This window comes from Piliocolobus tephrosceles, chromosome 7, assembly GCF_002776525.5.
Source record: "Piliocolobus tephrosceles isolate RC106 chromosome 7, ASM277652v3, whole genome shotgun sequence".
In the NCBI taxonomy this organism is placed as follows: Eukaryota; Metazoa; Chordata; class Mammalia; order Primates; family Cercopithecidae; genus Piliocolobus; species Piliocolobus tephrosceles.
In genome coordinates this window covers 12,274,334-12,296,089 of record NC_045440.1, presented here as the reverse complement: position 1 = coordinate 12,296,089, position 21,756 = coordinate 12,274,334, and the positions used below count along the sequence as shown (strand labels likewise).

The window sequence follows — 21,756 nt, the reverse complement described above, 5'->3', positions numbered from 1 at the left end:
GAGGCAAGTTAGAATGGCAGTCATTCAAAAGTCAGGAAACAACAGATGCCACAGAGGATGTGGAGAAACAGGAATGCTTTTACACTGTTGGTGCTAGTGTAAATTGGTTAAACCACTGCAGAAGTCAGTGTAGGGATTCCTCAAGGATCTAGAACTAGAATTACCATTTGCCCCAGCAATCCCATTACTGGGTATATACCCAAAGGATTATAAATCATTCTACTATTAAGACACATGCACATGTAAGTTTACTGTGGCACTATTCACAATAACAGGGACTTGGAACCAACCCAAATGTCCATCTGTGATAGACTAGATAAAGAAAATGTAGCACATATACACCATGGAATACTATACAGTCATAAAAAAGGATGAGTTCATGTCCTTTGCAGGAACACAGATGAAGCTGGAAACCATCATTCTCAGCAAACTAACACAAGAACAGAAAACCAAACACCACATGTTCTCACTCATAAGTGGGAGTTGAACAAAGAGAACACATGGACACAGGGAGGGGAACATCACACACCAGGGCCTGTCAGGGGGTGAGGGGTTAGGGAAGGGATAGCATTAGGAGAAATACCTAATGTAGATGACAGGTTGATGGGTTCAGCAAACCACCATGGCATATGTATACCTATGTAAAAACCTGCACGTTCTGCACAGGTACCCCAGAACTTAAAGTTTTCAGGAAAAAAAAGATGATATAAATAAATGGGAATATAGTCCAATAAAATAAAATGAGGTTTTTAAAAATTAATTGCCCCCTGTTCAGTACTGTCATATCCACTGACATCCTTATTTCTTTGCATATTCTGTACACCAGGCTTGCTTAAGAAATTAAATTGAGGGACTCTGTTAAAATAATTAATTTTCTGTGGTGTTTAAGTAACTGGGTTGACCCCTTAAGCTTATTGTATGATATTGCTTTTCAGATTGAAGGCTTTCTCTCAGAATGCACTGTCTCCCAAAGGAGAAGATAGCTGCAGATCTTTCGGGCTATACTGTAGGAATGTAATTTGATTGTTCAACAAAGCATAGCAGCTAAACCATAGAACTGTTTGTTGTGTCGACTTCCTTGTTAGACCATGTTGAGGAGGGATGTAGATTACTCGATGCTCTGAGGAATTTAGATTTCTAAAATGAATTAAAATGCAATTTCTTTTTTCCCATAGATATTTTTAAATGCAGAGACAATCAGGCTGGGAAATCTACCAACTGGCTCCTTCTCATCTTCTTCACCCAGCTCCTCAAGTTCTCGGCAGACAGTGTATGAACTATGCGTCTGCCCCAATGGCAAACTGTACCTTTCTCCAGCAGGAGTAGGTTCCACTTGTCAGTCCAGTAGCAACATATGCTTGTGGAGCTGAAGTGACTGATTTCTCCTCACACCAGAATAGCCTTTTGTTCCTGTCCGTCTGCTTCACAGTTCTGCTCGGTTTCCCTTGTGATCAGTCCAGAGCTTCTTTGAATGGTCCACAGAGCTACTTCCAATGTGAGCAGGGATTCGCCACCACCTTCTCTTGTGATTTACTGTACTGCTCAACACAGAAGGTGTGACTGACACAGCAGTGGAAAAAGCGTCGTCAGCAGGAAAACTGGATCAAGACTTTTGCTCAAAAGGGAGAATAACATAGGTGCCTTTGCTACGCGAAGTGAAGCACACAGTTTTAGATTTTTGCAGGAACTGGATATGAACTGCACATATACACATTACATAAATGAAATTCCCAGTATCCAATGGCAAGATGAAATGGTTAACCCTGTAAGAAAACTTATTCTACAGTCTGAAAGCACAATTTTCCATTCATCTTTTTGGATGTAAACTTTTATCCCCAACTTTTAAAATTTTAAAGCATTATGTAATGCTTGCTTTACTAAAAATTAAATTCAATACATGGTTTTTAACAAAACAGAACAAAACAAAACAATACAGAATCTCTCCCTGAGTTTTCTTTTTGTTTCTTTAATTTCAATGTGTTGTTACTCTTTGTCTACTAAGTCTAGAATTTTGTACATTAGGTAATTTTGAAAGCACTCAGCAATATAGTCTTTACAGAATTAACAAAATGCCATTATAATGTCATTTGTCAGATCTGGATGGCCTTATATAGTATTTACATGGCTACTGCATGTGATGTATTTGCTTTTAACAAAACATCTAATTTATTGCAATATAAGATAGGATTAAGGAGGACATATTGATGGTATTAAATCCATAGACTATTTTTTAAAAACTCACATGATATCCTTTACACCTAGGTTTTAATAGTATAATTTTGGTTTGCTCCACTCACTTTACACTTGATTCTGACTGCTAAAATTCAGACATCCTCTAAATAAATAATACTAATGTGATGCATAATGCTGAGAATAAATTCTCTTTCCATTGGGGTATCATCTTCAGAATTATTCTTTTTTTTTTTTTTTTTTACTGGAGGTTAAGATTTAAAGAAGTTAGAAGTTAACTTAAAATTTCTTGACTAACCAGTAAAAATAACAAATGCTAATGAACATTGAAAATGTGTTTACTTCACTAGATTCATATTTTAGGGAATTTACTCCCATTTCTATTCAGCTGTTAACATGTATTTACTTTTGTTAGATTCTTAAACTACACTGACCTCAAAAATTCTAGTTCTTTTCATTTTCCAATGCTTATTTTTGTATATGACCTCTTAGTTAACAACTCCAGAATATTGAAGATTCATTTATCACAACACCCCTTAACTCAAATTCTTGAAACTTACAGAGTCAAAGAATGTAAAACTGTATTAAATATTTCCTATTATGGGAAGATGACTTAATTACTATAAGGTAAGTCCTCAACTTTCACATGTCAATCAACTTTTTTCTCCCGCATGCACACTATCAACAGTTGTGTTGAAACTTCCTTTTGGGGATTAACGGCTGTAGAATCTTTGGAGTTCAGGTCTCTACAGCTCAGAGTGAACTGAGAGATTAGAACTTGTTGCAAAAGATGTGGTTAGTGAAAGTAGAAATATTGGCAATGCAAGAAGAAAAGTGAAACATTTGACCAGAATTATCTTGTTTGCATAACCCAGCATATCAAATAACTGAAAAAGCTCATGTCCACTGTACTCAGCAAAAGGGTTCAAAAGCTAATTTACTTTTATTATTTTTAAAATACAATGTGACTTATATTTGGGTGTTATTATATAACTTTTAAAATCAATATTGAAATAAGAATTATGATATACAATTGCTTACAAAGTTATCTGATAACACAAGAGTTTATATTAAAATAAGAGAATTTAAGAAATCTCACATTGGTCTTTGCAAAATAAAGTATAATACAAGAAATGTTGAGAAATTATGTGTGCTAATCACTATATTATGGACTTTTAAGGAAAATATTATGTGGTTATTTAAGACATACTCAAGTTCTAATCATCCTTCTATTAAAATCATTAGAAACTTTCTAAGTCAAATGGGAATAATTCTTTTCATTAGGAACTGGCCCTGTTTCTAATCTCAGCTGTCTTCTAATCAATTGAGCTGTTTTAGGCAGTTTGAGAATCTCTCCAGGCTACAGTTTACTCAACTTTACAGCAAAAGTATTGAATAAAATAGTCTCTTGGGGTTCCTTTCTATTCCGACATGTTCTAATTTCAAGTACAAATATTACAGAAGGCAAAAGAGAAAACTGAAAATTTAAATTATATGTCATCACAGGAGAAAAGATGAAAAAAATGTAAAAACCAATTCCAGTGAGGGGCTGTCACGTTTTTAATTCAAATGTATTCTGAAAAGTATAGACACAATTCAAAAGTAACTTACAAGCTTGAGAGCTTTAGACTGTATCCAGATGATATAACAAATCTATTCAGCCACAGTAGACAAAATAGTGATAGCGATGGTTTTCCTATTCAACACCAAATAATTGCTTTAAGTTATCAGACTAGCTGTTTCAGATTTGTGAACCTAACAGAAGATCCCTGCCTCAGAGAGATCAAGCCTATGGTGAACGCTTAGAAGAATGGCCTCGAATGTCCTCATTTTCCTCGTTCAAACACAAAAAAGCATTTTAAAAAAAATACAGTGGCCCCTTAATTGCACACTACCCAAACAGATTGTTTTCCCAGTACCATCTTTATGTTACAATGTGTAAAAATATAATGCAGTTTACTTATATGATATAAATTTCATCTTCCCCAAATGACACTGAGAAAAATGAATCCTTTGTAGCGTACTACAAGGATGTGACTAAGCTTATTACCCATATCTTAATAACTTCATACTCAGTGTAGTCCAGGAAAGAACAAAGGGAGGAAGAAAAAGAGGTTGGTAGTACTGCTAACATTTAAGTTATTTGCCAGGAATGGATAAACCGAGATGTATTTGAATTCAGGTTTGGGGGATCAAAAGGAAAGATGCAAAGAAGACACATTATTCTTTTTCAGAAGATTTCAATTAAAAACTTCAAAAAAACAGCAAGAGCAACAAAAACTTCCAAATTTCCTACTTCTCTTGTTCAACACTTCCAAAATTTCTATCCGGTACTTATTAGTCATACACACACACATATATATATATATGTCTAAAATATATGTATTTTATTGTGAATGCTATGCTTTATACTTTGTCACATAATTATTTATCTAAGAGTTTAAGACAGTTATACACTTCACATTTTACTGCAACTTGGGAATCTTCGATTACAGTACTTCAAGTCTCGGAAAGTAGAGCCAGCAAATCCAGTTCTAGTTCTGCCCCTGGCTAGTCATGTGAACTTACCTACTTAAGACATAAATTTAACTACGTTGGTCACAGTTCAATTATCTGTGAGAGGAGTATATCAAACTAGACATTTCCTTTAGTCACATTCATTTTTAAATTTTTCTGATTCATTTAAGGAAGTACTCATAAATCTTAGGTTAAGTAGCCATATCGGAACTAGCATTTGTGATCTCCTTCTGCACCTTAAAAAGTCACTTATAAATGTTGAAATGCAAATCTTTTTGGCATGCTACTTCCTCTGCTCTTTTTTATACTCCCTTTTATACTCTGACCATTTGAACATTAAGGTTCCTTTGGAAAAGTCATGCTTGGTTAACAAGATTCAGTAATATGGTTGACGTTCAAAAGGAAAATAAAGCATTTGGGTCTTATTCAAAGTGACTGTTTAGGAAATAGAGATATTAACCAAATATAAACATTCTATTGATGTGTTATTACCTCTGTAAAGCTAAAAAGCAGTGATCTTTTGAAGAAATGATATTGTGATCACAGAGGTTAATTGCTGAACTGTTTATAACGTTTTATTCCATTCAAAATTTCTGCATATTCTATCTGAATGACTCAATCGGAGAATGCTTCATTTTACAAAAATAGCATTTGATACAATGAAACTTCTAATAAATGGTTTCACTGCATACATGGTATCTCTGTATGAAGCAGGAATAGCCTGGAGAGTGTCTAAGGCATAGGAGTGTTATATTTCATAGCAGATAATGTCAATATAATAATGTCAAATTATTAAAATCATTGAAAGTATTTAATGGCCAAATTTTCTATAAAAACCATCAAAGCCAAATTCATATTTGAGTTTTATATGACAGAGGTCTTGTCACCTAATTCTTCAAGTAGCTGTGGTCTAATAAGTATTGTTTGTGTGATCATATTTAATGACACATGGGGAAATTGTTTGCTCTATGTACTGGTGTATATTACAGTAATGAATACTGCAAAATATCATTATCACAAAGTAAAGGAAAACTGCATTTGTATTCATTTTAAATAATCATAAACGAATCGATAACTTAATTGAACACTATTGTTAATGTTGTTTTATACTGCAGTTTATCAGTTGTTTAAATGTCAAAGACCAAAGAATGGGATTTCTATTGTATTTAGCTCGAAAACACTGCTGCTCCTACTAATATATTCAAATGAATAGGGGGGCTTGTAATTATAACATAAGGTAGTTAACATCCTTCTTGGAGGATTCTGAGCTGTAGAAATTAAGGAATGCTTTTGTTTCAGAAGGGAAACATCATTAGTGTGGTCCACTTTTCTTTTATACACGCATAACAAACTCCTTGGTATTCATAAAACCTATACACAAAGACCATATCCTAAAATGGGCCCAGCATGGATCTACTCAGCTGAGTTTAAACTTTCACTGCTTGCTGAACATTATTTGGAGAATAAAATTAATTTGAAATACTTGTAGAACCAGAGGGCTATTTTTTAATTGTTAACTGAGGTGGCTCTGCATTTTGAGAAAGCCAATGAAAACCATTAAAGGAAATGAGGTATAATGAACTGTAGTTCTTTTTTGTCTTTTTCAGTCTTAATAGCTCATTTGTTTGAATATTTATAAATAAAAGCCAAACAGGGTTAAAGATAGACAAGGCCATTCATTAACAATGGAGATGTGTAATTTGGAGTTTGAGTGTCTCGTTATTTATACAATTCTTTAAATCAGGTCCACTATTCATTTATTTTGTTTTGTACTTTCATGTAAATGTTTTCTTGTATATATAGATATATGAAAAATGGAACTATTTTCTTACACATACTATGCAACATGTTTGTAAAACTGCAATATTACCAAAATTACAAAAGCTGTGCTTTTGTACTCTATCTTGCTTTATGTAAAAATCACTTTTTCTATTGAAATGGACTGTCTGTCCTATAAACTGTAGATAACATATCTATTCAAAAAGCAGTCTATTGTATCTTTTGTTTAGATTGAACTTAATTGGGGTATATTTTGGGGGACAGAAAAATGCAGCAAAGTTTTGGCAGTTGGAAACCTTCTTTTCTCTGAAATGAGACCTTTCGAAGCATGCAATGAGCTCATACAATTTAAGATCTCTCCTGTGATTCTTGTAATTTGTCCTAATTTTGGTGCTACTATGTAAACATGATTAAATGTGATAGTCAAAACAAAGAGGATAAAAACTTACATGCTATCATTTCGTTTATTTTATTGAGTTTTGACAAATAGTTCAAAGAGGGGTATGAGTATTAGTGAGTAGAGATGTTTTCAATTGTGTTTTAAAAATCTATTATATTAAGATGTATGTTTGAAAAATATTAAGCTTAATCCATATATTTATACTGGATAAAATGCTTCTCTTATGAAAACCTGGGCGTATTGTCCCTTTTAAATACATGACCAATAAAACTGAAGAATTGTTAACGATAAAATCACCAGTTTATCAAACGGTTAGCTAATAGTTTATTCATTCTAGAGTCACTCTGATTTGATATTCTGGGATAGGACCAAAAAAACTACTATGTGCACAAACTTATACCCCTACATATACATAATCAAATTACCCAAAAAAATACACATATATGCAATGGTGAATATAATACAATATATATATAATATAAACACATGCTCATCATTACTTATTTGGTGTATTTCTTCATTCCCTTGTTATATTCACTATCTCTCAATCCAGGAGGACTTGAGGCAATGGCATGGACTTTGTTAGCTTTTAGCAATATATCCAGTCCAACATTGTACCTACATTGAAAGTGACATTGTGCCACATTGCTTCCAAAACAAAAACAGTATTCACAGGAAGCTTTTTCCCCCCCAAAGAGTCACTATTAGCTTTCACTCTTTGCTGTTGAAGCGTCTCTACACACTGTTCCAGATATTAGTTACAAACAACAACAGAACCATTTACATTCCTCATGAAGACTTCCAAATGTTAAATCTAAACAGAACACAAATGATTGCCTTCAGCTCAGGGAAGCATATCTATTCTATGACTTTATTTAATTTCCAAGAAAGTTTTGGATGGTTTGGATAAGTGTGCAACCAAATACTTGAATATTTATTTCCAGCAGATTCTTAGGCCATTTACCAACCATAGTAATGCCTGAATTTGATTATCTCTTCTCTTAATAGTAGGGCAAATAAGGAAAAAGCAGTCTTCTTTTCTCTACCCACACTCAACACCATGATCAGATGTATAGTTTTCTCCCACAATAACCAATACTCCCGTGCCAGCTGCATGTCCTACTGTTTCATTTCAATGCCCATTGAAATCAGCACTGATGCCATAGGTTAAGGGCTCAGTCCCACAGATTTCCCCCTTTTGCAGACCCCAGTCACAAGTAATAGGACCCCAGGTTACCCACAATTTCTGTCCGAATGGGCTACAAATCCCATGACCCCTTCTTGGGTTTGATAATTTGCTAGACTGACTCACAGAACTGAGGAAAACGGCTTATTTCCCACTGCTGATTTATTACAAAGAGTATTTTGAAGGGCACAAATGAGCAGCCAGATGAAAAGGCACGTAGGCTGAGGTTTACAAGGGTCCAGAGGGCAGGGAGTTGGGGCTTGTCACTCTCACAGCACATGGATGTGTTCATCAACCCAGGAGCTCTGAACCTCACAGTTCTGGAATTTTTATGGAGGCTGCATCACATAGGAATGATTAATTATATACTCCAACCCCCACCCCCCCCAACCCCACCTCCTGCTAGAAATTGGAAAGTGAGCCTGTCAGTCCCAAGCTTCTAGTCATGGCTTGGTCTTCCTGGTGACCAGCTTCCTTCCAGGATCCCACAAAGAGGCACCTCATTTGAACAAAAGATGCTACTATCGCTCAGGAAATTAGCAAGGTCTTAGGAGTTCTGTGTCAGGAACTGGCTTAAAGATCAAATATGAAAATGAAAAGTTCTTCTAGGATCCCTACTTACAGGGACAGGGACTGATAGATACATTCTTATTATTTCACACGGGACTATGGAGAACGAAGGTTGGGAATGGGTATTCAGCCAGGTAATCCAATGCAATATTATATTGATGTTTTCATCAACTGATGTATCACTAAAATAATATCACCATGATTAGTGTATCACTAAAATAACTGATCCAGAAAATAGCGCCTGTGTGAATTTTAAATGTTCCTGTAACTTCTTCTAATTACTAGGTAGAAGCTTACCCTCTTTGGACAGGTCACATGACAAAATTTGAAGCGAAGGTATTTTTTCACATTTCTCTTTCCCTCTTAGTAAGAATTATTACTTGCCATGATAGCACGTTTTATGATAATGGAGCAATATTCATTTTATAGTACTCACTAATTTTTTTTAGTTAACATAATGAGCTAATAAAGTTATTCTAACTAAAAAACGTATCACTTGATTTATTTAAAATACAAATGGAACCCCTAGTTTTTTCATCTCTCCAAGAAACACCACTGATACAAAAAAGAGAAACACTATGTCAGAAAAAAAAAAAAAGATTTAAGTGCAGCTTATAAATATATACTAAACATTTTCTCATAAACATGCCCAAATCACTAATTGTTTTAAGTGGTGCACATAAACCATGAAGATAAAATGAGGAAACCAGCTTGGTCCAAAAATAATGCTTAGTATATTTTATGAGCCACAACTACATATTACATCAAATTAGTTTTGCAGATATTTTTAGTAGATCTAGCCATATTTTCTAAGTTATTTATTTTCTCTATACAGCTGTTTCCAGAAGGATATAAGTTTTCTTACAATATGGAGTAAGACAGAAATATTAAAGAAAAACCATAGAGGAGACAGAAGTAACAAAAAGGTTAAACAATATGACTAGTGTGTTGAATATTACATGTATGTTTAAGTTTCCTATAAGCCAAAGATTTAAAGGGAAATGGTATAGATATGTCATTCTCAACATTTGAGAACATATACACCATTTATTCATAACATATAGTTTCCTTATGTTAAATCTAAAAGTCATTATTGTCAAATTATTTATTCAAAGATGAAGAAAACACGATGTGTTAATTTTATTAAAATTTTAACATGATTAAAATTAATGTTATTAAAATTATTAGATTAACAATTGTATTGTTTTTATCTATTAACAGTTACAGAAGATATGGGATTGTTTAGAGCATTGTAAAGCATGAAAACCTCAAATGATTCATAATTATGAATCCTTAAAATATGCATAAAATACCAAGATGTGTAAAACATCAAAATAAATAGAATGGATCCAAAGCATTTGTGAACCAGCCAGATATTTTTCCAAAAATGCATCTACTTCCTCTTGTTATACAATTTTTTGTGTATTATATAATAGTGTCTATAGATGAGTTGATCATGCAATGTAAGAGAGTAACAATTTGAAAAGTACTGCCAATAAAAAGTCTTGGTAAAACTCTATACTACTTAAATTTTAAGAAAATGATAAACCCAGTACTTTCCTACTGCTTACAACTTGCTACAAGATTCTGAATTCACTGGGCACCACAACTAAGGCCTTTGAGACATCATAAGGAAAGTCACCTATTACCTTTCAAAATTAATTAAGGAAATATAAAGTCAAAGAAAGACACAGCTAAAATTCTAGAAATACATAATACTTTGTTTCCTTGGGTCAATTGAATTACTAAATTAGATTTTATAGATCATCTTGAATTTATAACTGATTTAATGACATTCCACTAAGTTTTGAATGCACAGCACAGAAAATGAAGTCAATAATTAAAAGTAGCCTGAAAGTCTTGAAAAATAAATAAGTTATTACCTCAAAGCAAAAGTCTAATAGACAAAAATTCATAAATAAGAATTGAAACGTCTAATTAAAAAATTAAAAGAATATACATTTCCTCTTACATTTCCTCTTTTGAAGTCTGTATTTATTTTGTAATGACTCGTTATTTATCTTGAAGAAATAAAAATCCCATAAGTAAAATGAATTTGATTTTTTCAAAAGGAGGATCAGTAGATTTGAAGTAAAAAAATCCGATTTCAAGTCCTGTGTTTCATTTTAGATATTATTCAATAACCTATATACACCTAATCTAAGTGAGACGTTTAGACAAGATGTGATTGTACATGGATTTCACTTGGCATGCTAACTCTGATCAACTGGAAAGGGCTATCAAAATGGAACCCTGGATATTGAGAATGGTTTAGGAATAAGTTTAAGCTTTCTAGGAAAGTGGCATGATCATTTGTAGTGTCAAAGTTCTGGAGTGATTGACTAGCGATAGCACATCTGTTCTATTTTTGCAGTCAGATGATCTCAAGGTCTTTCAACTCAACACTGGGCCTGTTTCCTGATGGTAAAATAAGGGAATTGAATGCCAAACACTTTTTAGATACATCAGTGATACTTGAGTAACCTTAACAATTTTAATGTATTTAATCCTGTGCTATCGTATTTATTCTTACTCTTATATAGAATTATAACATATGGAGCTATGTACTGAAATGAAAGGAATAAGGAAGGTAGCAACTGAGGTGGCAAGTTGTCAAGCATTTGACAAATTATGGTCCATTATGTAATTCAAAGTACACAATGGAATTACCCGGGTTATGCAAGTTGTCTGAGTTCTGGATAACAACTTTCCTTGGTAGTATGCTGTTCAAAAATAAAAGTAAATGAACTAACACAGATTAAGCATATATTGTTTACTGTATAATGAATTAAGATAATTTGTTACTTTTAAAATTATAATCTCAATAATTTTTGGATTAAGTTCAACTAATCCAAGTTTTATAGACAAGAAAGCTGTGTTTCAGAGAAATTAAGTAATCTATTACTTTTTTACATTTTAGTTAATTCATCTGCTCATGAATTTAATAACTAGTAACAAGCACCTCCATACATCAGGCATTGTTCTAGATGCTGCTGAACAAACTGGTCAATCAAAGAAGGATAGGCAAGGTCAAACGCTCCTGGAACTTTTGGGCAGTGGGAGAAATGGAAACCACAAATAACACAAAAATAAATAAACAAGATAATGTCATGATGTGGAAAATTCTATAAAGAAAATAAGCAATGGCATGGTGACAGGCTGAGTGTCATTTATTATAAGTGTGTTAAAAATAAGAACTTTATCATTTCTAATTATAAAGGCCTTCTGTAGTAGGATATGTGCCTCCCCAAACATTTGAATACCAGGTGTCAATTAGGAAAACAGAGTTGAGTGACTAAGATATTTTACTAGTTTTCAAATGGATAAAAGAATGCTACAACTAGAGACATAAAAAGCAAGAATAAACTTTTACTGTAATTTTTAAATCTACAGTTGAATTCTACATCATGAACTGATATTACATTTTCAATGCTTCACATGTAAGGTACTATCTCATGGTACTGGACAGATTCTATTTTAACACAGACCATCATTCCTGTTGATTTTACCTACTGGTGGCATGAGAAAACTAGGCTAGTTTGAGTGTGAGGATGATCCATGATCCATTAGTAAGCATCTCCTTTTTTTTTTTTTTTTTTTTTTTTATACTTTGGAATGCCCACCCATTCCAAAAATCTCAAAAGGGGACTCTAATGACGGGAAATGTGAATCTTGATGTCCTGTGTAATAAGAATGTGTGCTCACTGTGTAATCACATTCTACTGGGGGCCATATTTCATCTGGATTCTGTTTTTATAAAATGCTTGAAGCTCTCAGTGTGGGTCATATTATATCTAAAGATTTATTTTGGAGGTTCTTTTTTTCTTCATGTGAGATGTGGTAGAATGAATTAGCTGTAAAATTAATCTGAGTATTACCACAAAATATACCCCAAGCTAACACAGTTTTGTGCTCTCTCTCCTGCTCTCTCTTGTGCACTGTCTCTCTCCCCATCCCTCCCTCTCTCCTTCCCTCAGACAAATCCGTTGAGTCAGATGTTCCCACATCATTGTGGAGTATTTTATTTGTAGTCTTCCTTATGGTTTGGCATGATTCTTTCTATCCCTGAAATGTTATAATGATTAAATAATAAATGATTTGTATTTTGAATTACTGTGAAGGCATTTAAAACTATTTATCAATAAACACATTAAATTATAAAACAAAATTATGGTCAAAAATCCCTAAGAGGAGGTGGAATCATATAAATGAGACAGAAGTAGGGTATATTATTCTTTCAAAATTGGGAATCCTAATGTTTTATACTATTTAGGGTACCTCAGGATATAGTTTGATAAATCTTCATGGTCATCCATATTGATTAGCCTAAAAACATTTTGCATTTAGAAGCCCAAATATTCAACTTTGAAACTACTCAATACGTTATACAGAGAAGTTTGGATAAGAAAACTTTTACAACTAGGAAATTTCAGATTTTGTATTTTAGAGTAATACAGGCCAGATCATTTTCCTGAATCCAGCCTGTGATTGTGTTCATGCTTATCTCATCATAGGCACCATGGAAAATGAATGGTAAGAAGTAATTAGAACAATTAAAGCACAGAAAAACAACGAAAACAGAGATCCAGTATCTAATACTAGCAACTTAAAAGAAACCGCTTTTTGCATTACATTAACTCTCTGGTTTCCAAAGCTGAATCAGTTCAGTTTGGTGCTATACCTATTATCAGTGGTGACACTAAAATAGGTCCTAAGCCTCTGCAGTATGAGACTCACCCATTAACTGCCCACACTGTTTGTATGTTTGTTTTTAATGACATACTGTATTTTTGCCACCCCCTAAACAGGTATAAGCAAATTAACACAAGTTTCATCTGGACTTCTAAAAAAATACGCATTCCTCTAAGAAATAGTATTTAAGTGTTATTTAATAATTTACTTTAACTAAGGTAAAGTTACTTTGTTAATTCTGGGCCAAGAGAGTGGCCTGTCCAAATTCAGATCATAATCACAAAGGTTAAAAAATACTTATTATATTGAAGACCAGCGAGGAAAAATGTAATTGAACTTGATCTGTTTGAACTTTATCTTTCTCATTGTTTTTGTTTTGTGTTATTTATAATCAAAATTTTAATCCACATTCAGCAAAAGTTTATATACGATTCTGCTCTATTTTTGTCTTCTATAGTTGAAGTAATATTGATCTAGTTGGGTTAATTTGATAATATGATAAGTGCAAAAGCTGTTAACTTTAAAAGACTACATGTAAAAAAAGGTTAGAGCAATGTTTGAACTTGATTTTTTTTAAATGTATAGTTCTTTCTTACATAGTTTATTCATATATTTTGAAATTCAAATGCTACAAGAAAATGTAAAAAATGGCATTTTATCTGCAACAGTGTGTTAAATTTTTCTGCTATAATGGAGAAATATATTTAACATATGTGTGTAAAGGCAAAATTTATTTGAATTATTAGGAAATGGTTTTCTTTTTGTCCCACAGTGACACTAGGTTCTGTAATGATGTGCAAATGATAATCCAAGGAAATTCCAAATGTTTACTTGCCTTAGAACAGTGGTCAGTCTTTGTTCATAAAACAGATTATTAAAAAATATGATATATATAGTTTATATAATTATATATATTTTGAAAATTAAAGGAAATGGATAAGCAAAAAGTACTCAACAATTGAAGGCAATTATTCTCTTACAAATGCAGAATTTATGTTAAACTCAAAGCCATTATTTGCAAATATGGTCCCCTCCATGATGGCTTTAACAACTGAAATATATATGCAATACACAAATAATAGGCAGATGATATCCTTCAAGTGATACAATTCCTGCCAGTCTGCCTTCTCAGTCCATGATTTGTAGATTAGTCTTTTTTCATCATCTTAGAAAAGAAAAATTATCTCAAAAATCAACAAACAGAACGTAAATTACTTGGCTGAAAATATCAATTGTTCATTGAATAAGTTAGCATCTTTCTGAATCTTATGTTCTGGAGGTGTGTTTAAGCTATAATAATCTGGTACCTGAAAGTTTACCTTTAATCGTTTTGACATCTCTTTAAATATATTTATCAACTAAGTTAAGATATAATCAGGATACTTTATTCAGGAAGTCAAAATAGACTATCTTAAGAAAATTGTCTTAAGCTAAAACACCCAAATTTCCTACTTCCAAAAACTAACAATGGTAACAAAATAAGATTGATTTGTAAGATAAAAGGTTAAATTTTCTTAGCATAAAATAGTCAACAGGAGAAATTTTAAGTAGAATTTCTTTAGTAATTGCTTTTGTATAGAAAATTTAATTAGTTGCATCTAACGTTCATTCTGCACTAATAAAAATACGCTCTATTTTTATCTGAAAATTACATGATTCAAATGAACTCAAATGTAGGCCATTCACAGAATTACTTTATAAATTACTTGAGATGTATAGGGAACTTTGTATAATTATATTTACCCTAAGTTTACATAATCTGACACTCACCCTTAGTTTCTTTGGGTAAATGTTAATTCTTCCCACAGAACAAAAAAGTCCATGATTTTCCATGAGGATAAGCCTAATTTTCAGGAAAAAATCACTGCCTAGCTTGAGTGCGCTGAAATCTTACCTTGCAGTGTTTTCTTGTTTTTCCCCTTTGTTACACCTCCTGTTTCAAAACTTTGTATTTACTGAAACAATGTTAAATTTTTAATATTTCCATATATTAGCATACATTTTGTGCTTTTAAAACATTAAAGATTTTATATCTAAATAAAAAATTTAATAATTGCCATATATTTCATGTAACAGAAAAAATAAATTTGGACAACATAACTGCACTTACTGGGACAGTATAATTTATGTCAGTTTAGTTAATATCAATATATAATTTTAATATGTATAAGCATATCTTTCAAAAATATAATATTGCACATTTTAACTTCAAATATTACTTTAAATTATTGTAATAACATATTTACATTAGAATTGAGTTTCTATATATTGTATTATATCCTCCTAGAAACATATTTATATTGGAAATATTCAAAAAATATATACATGGAATACACTGTAAAATTTTTAAATGATCATTACACTGACTTTTTAAGTAAATGTAAAAAATATAAAATGTACAAACTGCAGTCAAATATGATATATCTGTCTCATATTAAATAGAAAATTGTTACTATTCTAACGGCATTATTTATCTTAGGAAAAACATTATTTGGGAAAATAATGTCAAATAAATTATACAGAATCAAAATATTTAATCAAGTGAATACAAAACTGAAATAATCACTTAGAACGCAAACCAATTACTTAGTTTTTAAAATTATGACAATTTTTTTTTGTTTTCATAACTGAGAATGTTCTGCAAACATATTTTCTTCATTAAATTTTTATATGAGAACCATCAGGCAGAAGAAGGCAGTACTCATCTCTAATCAGACTGGGATAAAAATCTCTTAATGTAGACTCATGTTACATTGTATCAGTGTTTCCAAATATATGTTTCATTGAACACATAGTTCCACAAAATACCAGTAAGAGTTTTTGGGAAAACAAATCATATGTACGAAAAACAAAACACTGACTAGCAGCAACAAAACCCAAAGAAAAGTCTGTGTATAAAAGTCAAACAATAGATGTGCAAAGATCACAAGAATTCCTGTACACCAATAACAAACAGCCAAATCACAAATGAACTCCCATTCACAATTGCTACCAAGAGAATACAATACTTAGGAATACAACTCACAGGGGATGTGAAAGACCTCTTCGAGGGTAACTACAAACCACTGCTCAAGGAAATGAGAGAGGACACAAGCAAATGGAAAAACATTCCACACTTATGGATAGGAAGAATCAATATTGTGAAAATGGCCATACCCCCAAAGTAATTTATAGATTCAATACTATCCCCATCAAGCTACCATTGACTTTCTTTGCAGAATTGGAAAAAAATACTTTAAATTTCATTTGGAACCATAAAAGAGCCCATATAACAAAGACAATCCTAAGCAAAAAGAACAAAGCTGGAGGCATCATGCTACCTGACTTCAAACTATACTACAAGGCTACAGTAACCAAAACAGCATGGTACTGGTACCAAAACTGATCTATAGACCAATGGAACAGAACAAAGGCCTCAAAATTACACCACACATCTACAACCACCTTATCTTTGACAAACCAGACAAAAACAAGCAATGGGGAAAGGATTCCCTATTTAATAAATGGTGCTGGGAAAACTGGGTAGCCATATGGAGAAAGCTGACACTGGGTCTCTTCCTTATACCTTATACAAAAATTAACTCAAGATGGATTAAAGATTAAATGTAAGACCTAAAACCATAAAAACCCTAGAAGAAAACTTAGGCAATACCATTTGGGACACAGTCATGGGCAAAGACTTCATGACTAAAACACCAAAAGCAATGACAAAAAAAGCCAAAATTTCCAAATGGCATCTAATTAAACTGAAGTGCTTCTGCACAGCAAAAGAAACTATCATCAGAGTGAACAGGCAACCTACAGAGTGGCAGAAAATTTTTGCAATCTATCCATCTGAAAAAGGGCTAATATTCAGAATCTACAAGGAGTTTAAACACATTTACAAGAAAAAACAACCCCATTAAAAAGTGGGCAAAGGATATGAAAAGACAATTTGCAAAAGAAGACATTTATGTGGCCAATAAACATATGAAACAAAGCTCTCCATCGCTGGTCATTAGAGAAACACAAATCAAAACCACAATGAGACAACATCTCAAGCCAGTTAGAATGGCGGTCATTAAAAACTCAGGGAAAAACGGATGCTGGAGAGAATGTGGAGAAATAGGAATGCTTTTACATTGGTGGTGGGAGTGTAAATTGGTTAAACCATTATGGAAGACGGTGTGGCGATTCCTCAAGGATCTAGAACCAGAAATACCATTTGGCCCAGCAATTCCATTACTGCGTATATAACAAAAGTATTATAACTAATTCGACTATAAAGACACATTCACATGTATGTTTATTGCTGCATTGTTCACAATAGCAAAGACTTGGAACCAACCTAAATGCCCATCAATGATAGACTGGATAAAGAAAATGTGGCATATACGTACCATGGAATACTATGAAGCCTCAAAAAAGGACGTGTTCATGTACTTTACAGGGACATAGATAAAGCTGGAAACCATCATTCTCAACAAACTAACACAAGAACAGAAAACCAAACACCACAAGTGCTCACTCATAAGTGGGAGCTGAACATTGAGAACACATGGACACAGGGAGGGAAATATCATACACCGGGGCCTGTTGTGGGTTGTGGGACTAGGGGATAGACAGCATTAGGAGAAATACCTAATGTAGATGACAGGTTGATGGGCACAGCAAACCACCATGGCACATGTATACCTATGTAACAAACCTGCATGTTCTGCACATGTATCCCAGAACTTAAAGTATAATAAAAATAAATAAATAAAATAAAATAAAAGTCAAACAAATTTACTTGTCAAAGTCTTTACTTTGTACAGAATAATGTCAAGGTGGAGAAACATTTTGTAATGACTCCCAGTTATTATTTTTAACACAGAATATCATACTGAACTACATGTTGTGGAACGCTGCTCTAGATTTTTAAGCAATGTACAACACTGTTACTTGAGATTTGATTGTATAAGTCACCCCACACTATTTTGCAAATATGTGCTTTCAAGACTCCTATCCAAAACATACTCAGATAACTTGACACTTAATGAAAAATAAAAACTTCCTAATTTACCCTAAGAATTTTCCATTTGTTGAATGGAGCCTGTCATATTGAATTATAATTCTCCCATCTTGCTACCTTTGAGACTCATAAGTTAAGTTTTCCTATAAATATGTGACAGAAATATTACTTGTGACAGGTATAGAAAAGTATATGCTACATACAAATTGTGTGAGAACCAGATCATCATTTTCCCTTTTACAAGAGTTCAGATGACATCTGTGCTCAAGTTACAGAAAGACTCTAGAAAAGTGTGATATTTTTGTATTTAGTAATAACGGATAGAACTAGCAATGATATAATCTCATAGAATTTCATAATGCTTTTCTTATATAGGACCTTAAAAAAGTTATTTGTTCTTAGAGCACCTTTTATTTAATTTATCTTTTTGAAATCTAGACCTTGAATAACTGTAAAAGCTTTATGGGTATAAAAATACATGCTTTTATTAAAATATTCTCCTGATAAAAGTAAATGAGATTCCATGCTATTCCTATCAAACTATCAAAGACATTCTTCACAGAATTAGAGAAAAACTATCCTAAAATCCACATGGAACCAAAAAAGAGCCCACATAGCCAAAGCAATCCTAAGCAAAAAGAACAAAACTGGAGACTTTACATTCCCCAACTTCAAACTTCTCTGAAAGGTTGTGGAGAAAAGGCAATGCTTGTACAGCGCTTATGGGAATGTCAGTTAGTTCAGCCACTGTGGAAAGTAGTCTGGAGATTTCTCAAAGAACTAAAAACAACTACCATTTAACACAGCAATCCTATTACTGGCTATATACCCAAAGGAATGTAATTCATTCTACCATAAAGACACATGTGTGCATACGTTTATCACAGCACTATTCACAATAGCAAAGACATGAAATCAACCTAAATGCCCATCAATGGCAGATTGCTTGAGAAATTGCAGTACATATATGCCACAGAATATTACGCAGCAATAAAAAGGAATGAGATTATGTCCTTTGGGGAATGTGGTGGATCTGGAGGCCATTATCCTTAGCAAACAAAGGAGCAGAAAACCAAAACATACATATTCTCGCATGTATGTGGGAGCTAAACTTTGAGCACACGTGCACACAAAGGCAATGTCTATGGAACAATAGACAATGGCGCCTACTTGAGGGTGGAGGTTGGAAGGACAATCAGAATCCAAAAACTCCCTATCTGGTACTATCCTTATTATGTGAATGATGAACTGATCTGTATACCACACGCCTGTTACATGTAATTTATCTATATAACTAACCTGCTCATGGACATCTGCTACCAAAATAAAAGTTAAAAAATAACTGAGCAAAAGAAAAACCCTAAATGAGATAAATCCAATGTTAAATATAGAAAAGGCAGTTAGATAATTTGCTACTGGTGGATTCAAATTCAAAACATTCAAAGGTGCTTTTTTATTTGCAAGCATTAATAGCATAATCTTATTACTTCTAAATTATACCTAATAAGTTGGAATGCATGATATCCTTGCAAGAGTGATACCAATATTAGTTTTATTTAGCACAAAATGTTAATAAAAAATTTACATTATTATTAGTCCAGGCAAGAACTACTACCTCAAAGAAATCACGCAGAAGGAAAAAACACATGCTCAAAGTCTAAGAAAAGCCCAGACAATTATGAAATGTAAATAATGGTTCCATTCCTCATTTTTGTAATTGTAAATTTGTTCCATTCCTTTGAATCACAATTAAAAGGAGGAAAACTCAACCCAATAATCCAGGAGGTGGTAAGACATATTGTCAATATATGTATATGCACTAGCACAAATATTGAGAAATTTATATGATCAAGTTAAAGATATGTATTATAAAAAATACCAAAAATCAGAAATACATTACAGATTGATTTAAAATTAAAGACATCAAAGCTATTCAACACAGATAGGGTAAGGTTCTCTCACTGTTACTACAGGGCATATTTTAATAGACAAAAGCCAGGGACTGTGTAACTGATGTCAAAAATGTGGAAAACTATTTATCATTGTAAAAAACAATGTATGTAACATAGAATCCTTCTGTGCAACTAAGTTCAGTTCACAGATACATATAGTGATGCCTCATTGGAGAATGCCTGGCCTAAATTCCCCCAAAAATTCCCTCTTTTTGCACACATAGTAATGTTCTTTTCCTTTAGAACTCTCCTCCATTCCTCTCCTCTGATCTTTTCTGCCAAATATCTTTCCAGTTTTTTGTTGTGGGTTCAATGGTAGCTGAATGCTTCAAAAACCTTTACTTAATACACTCTTAAAGATTCAATAAATATTGGTGTACAGATAATCTATTTATTGAAAGTGGATAGATGAATTCCTCTTTTGTATTATCTAATGTCCAGATAACTACAAGCAGCTACACTGATAACCCCATAGCATGTTTGCAGTTTTCCATTCAGCATGTTTTACTGACTTTGACATCTAGCCCCATGAGTCCAAACACTGACTCTTCGAAAAACAGCCCAGCAACAACAACCCAGCAGTTTGTTTCTCCTTTACCTTAAGACTTTGGGGTCCTTCACTAACATAAGCCTCACATGTAGGACTGTTTTTCAGTGGTGCACCTAATCAATTTTAGTAATATTTAAGGAGCCCATAAATCTGAATAAAAATTGTATCAGGAAAGTTCCCCTTCACACTGGCTTAAATTTTTGTAGTTAAGGAGCACTTACTGAGAGAAAGCTATCTAAAAAAACTCATATACTTCTAAAATATTGATATCATTATTCATAATTTAACTATACATTATGTAAATATAAACATAACCAAAAATAATATATTTTTGAATATATTTATCATTTTATATATCAATGGACATTTATGTCTATATTTTGTGTATTGTGATTAGTACTGCAATGAACATGGGAATATTAATATCTCTTCAAGATTCTGATTTTGATTATTTTGGATGTATACTCAGATGTGAGATTGCTGGGTTATATGGTGGTTCTATTTTTAAGCATTTGAAGAATCTCCATAGTGCTTTTCATGTCAGTTGCACCATTTCACCATTTTACATTCTCACCAACAGTGTACAAGTGTTCCAATTTCTTCACATTCTCCCTAGCACTTTAACTTCCTTCTTCCATTTTTCCTTCCTTCCTTCTTTCTCTTCTTCCTTTTTGTCTGATAAAAGCCATTGTAAGATGTGTGAGGTGACACTGGAATTTTTAATTTGCATTTTTCTGATGACTCACTAATAATTTTTACCATCTTTTTAACCCATTGGCCATTTGAAAGCTTTCTTAAGAATGTCTATTCAAGTCCTTTGGCCATTTTATTTTGTCATTGAGTTGCAGAAATTCTTTATATATTTTAGATAATAATCCCTTTTTAGATATGTAGCTTGTATATATTATTTCTCATTCTGTCAGTTGC

General features: G+C 32.8%; 1 protein-coding gene across 4 annotated transcripts in view; it reads left to right on the top strand.

Annotated features, from left to right (window-relative positions):
- SGCZ (sarcoglycan zeta) overlaps positions 1-6,934 on the top strand; it is a 1,168,508-nt gene extending 1,161,574 nt beyond the window's left edge. For 3 of the 4 annotated variants that reach the window (XM_023219161.3, XM_023219159.3, XM_023219160.3), the window contains exon 7: positions 1,176-6,934. In XM_023219161.3, the coding sequence (XP_023074929.1) occupies positions 1,176-1,370 (195 nt within the window). In that variant the 3' untranslated portion in view covers positions 1,371-6,934. The remainder of the gene's footprint in view (positions 1-1,175) is intronic. The other variant, XM_023219158.2, reaches the window with a different exon arrangement.
- Positions 6,935-21,756: the final 14,822 nt, after the last annotated feature.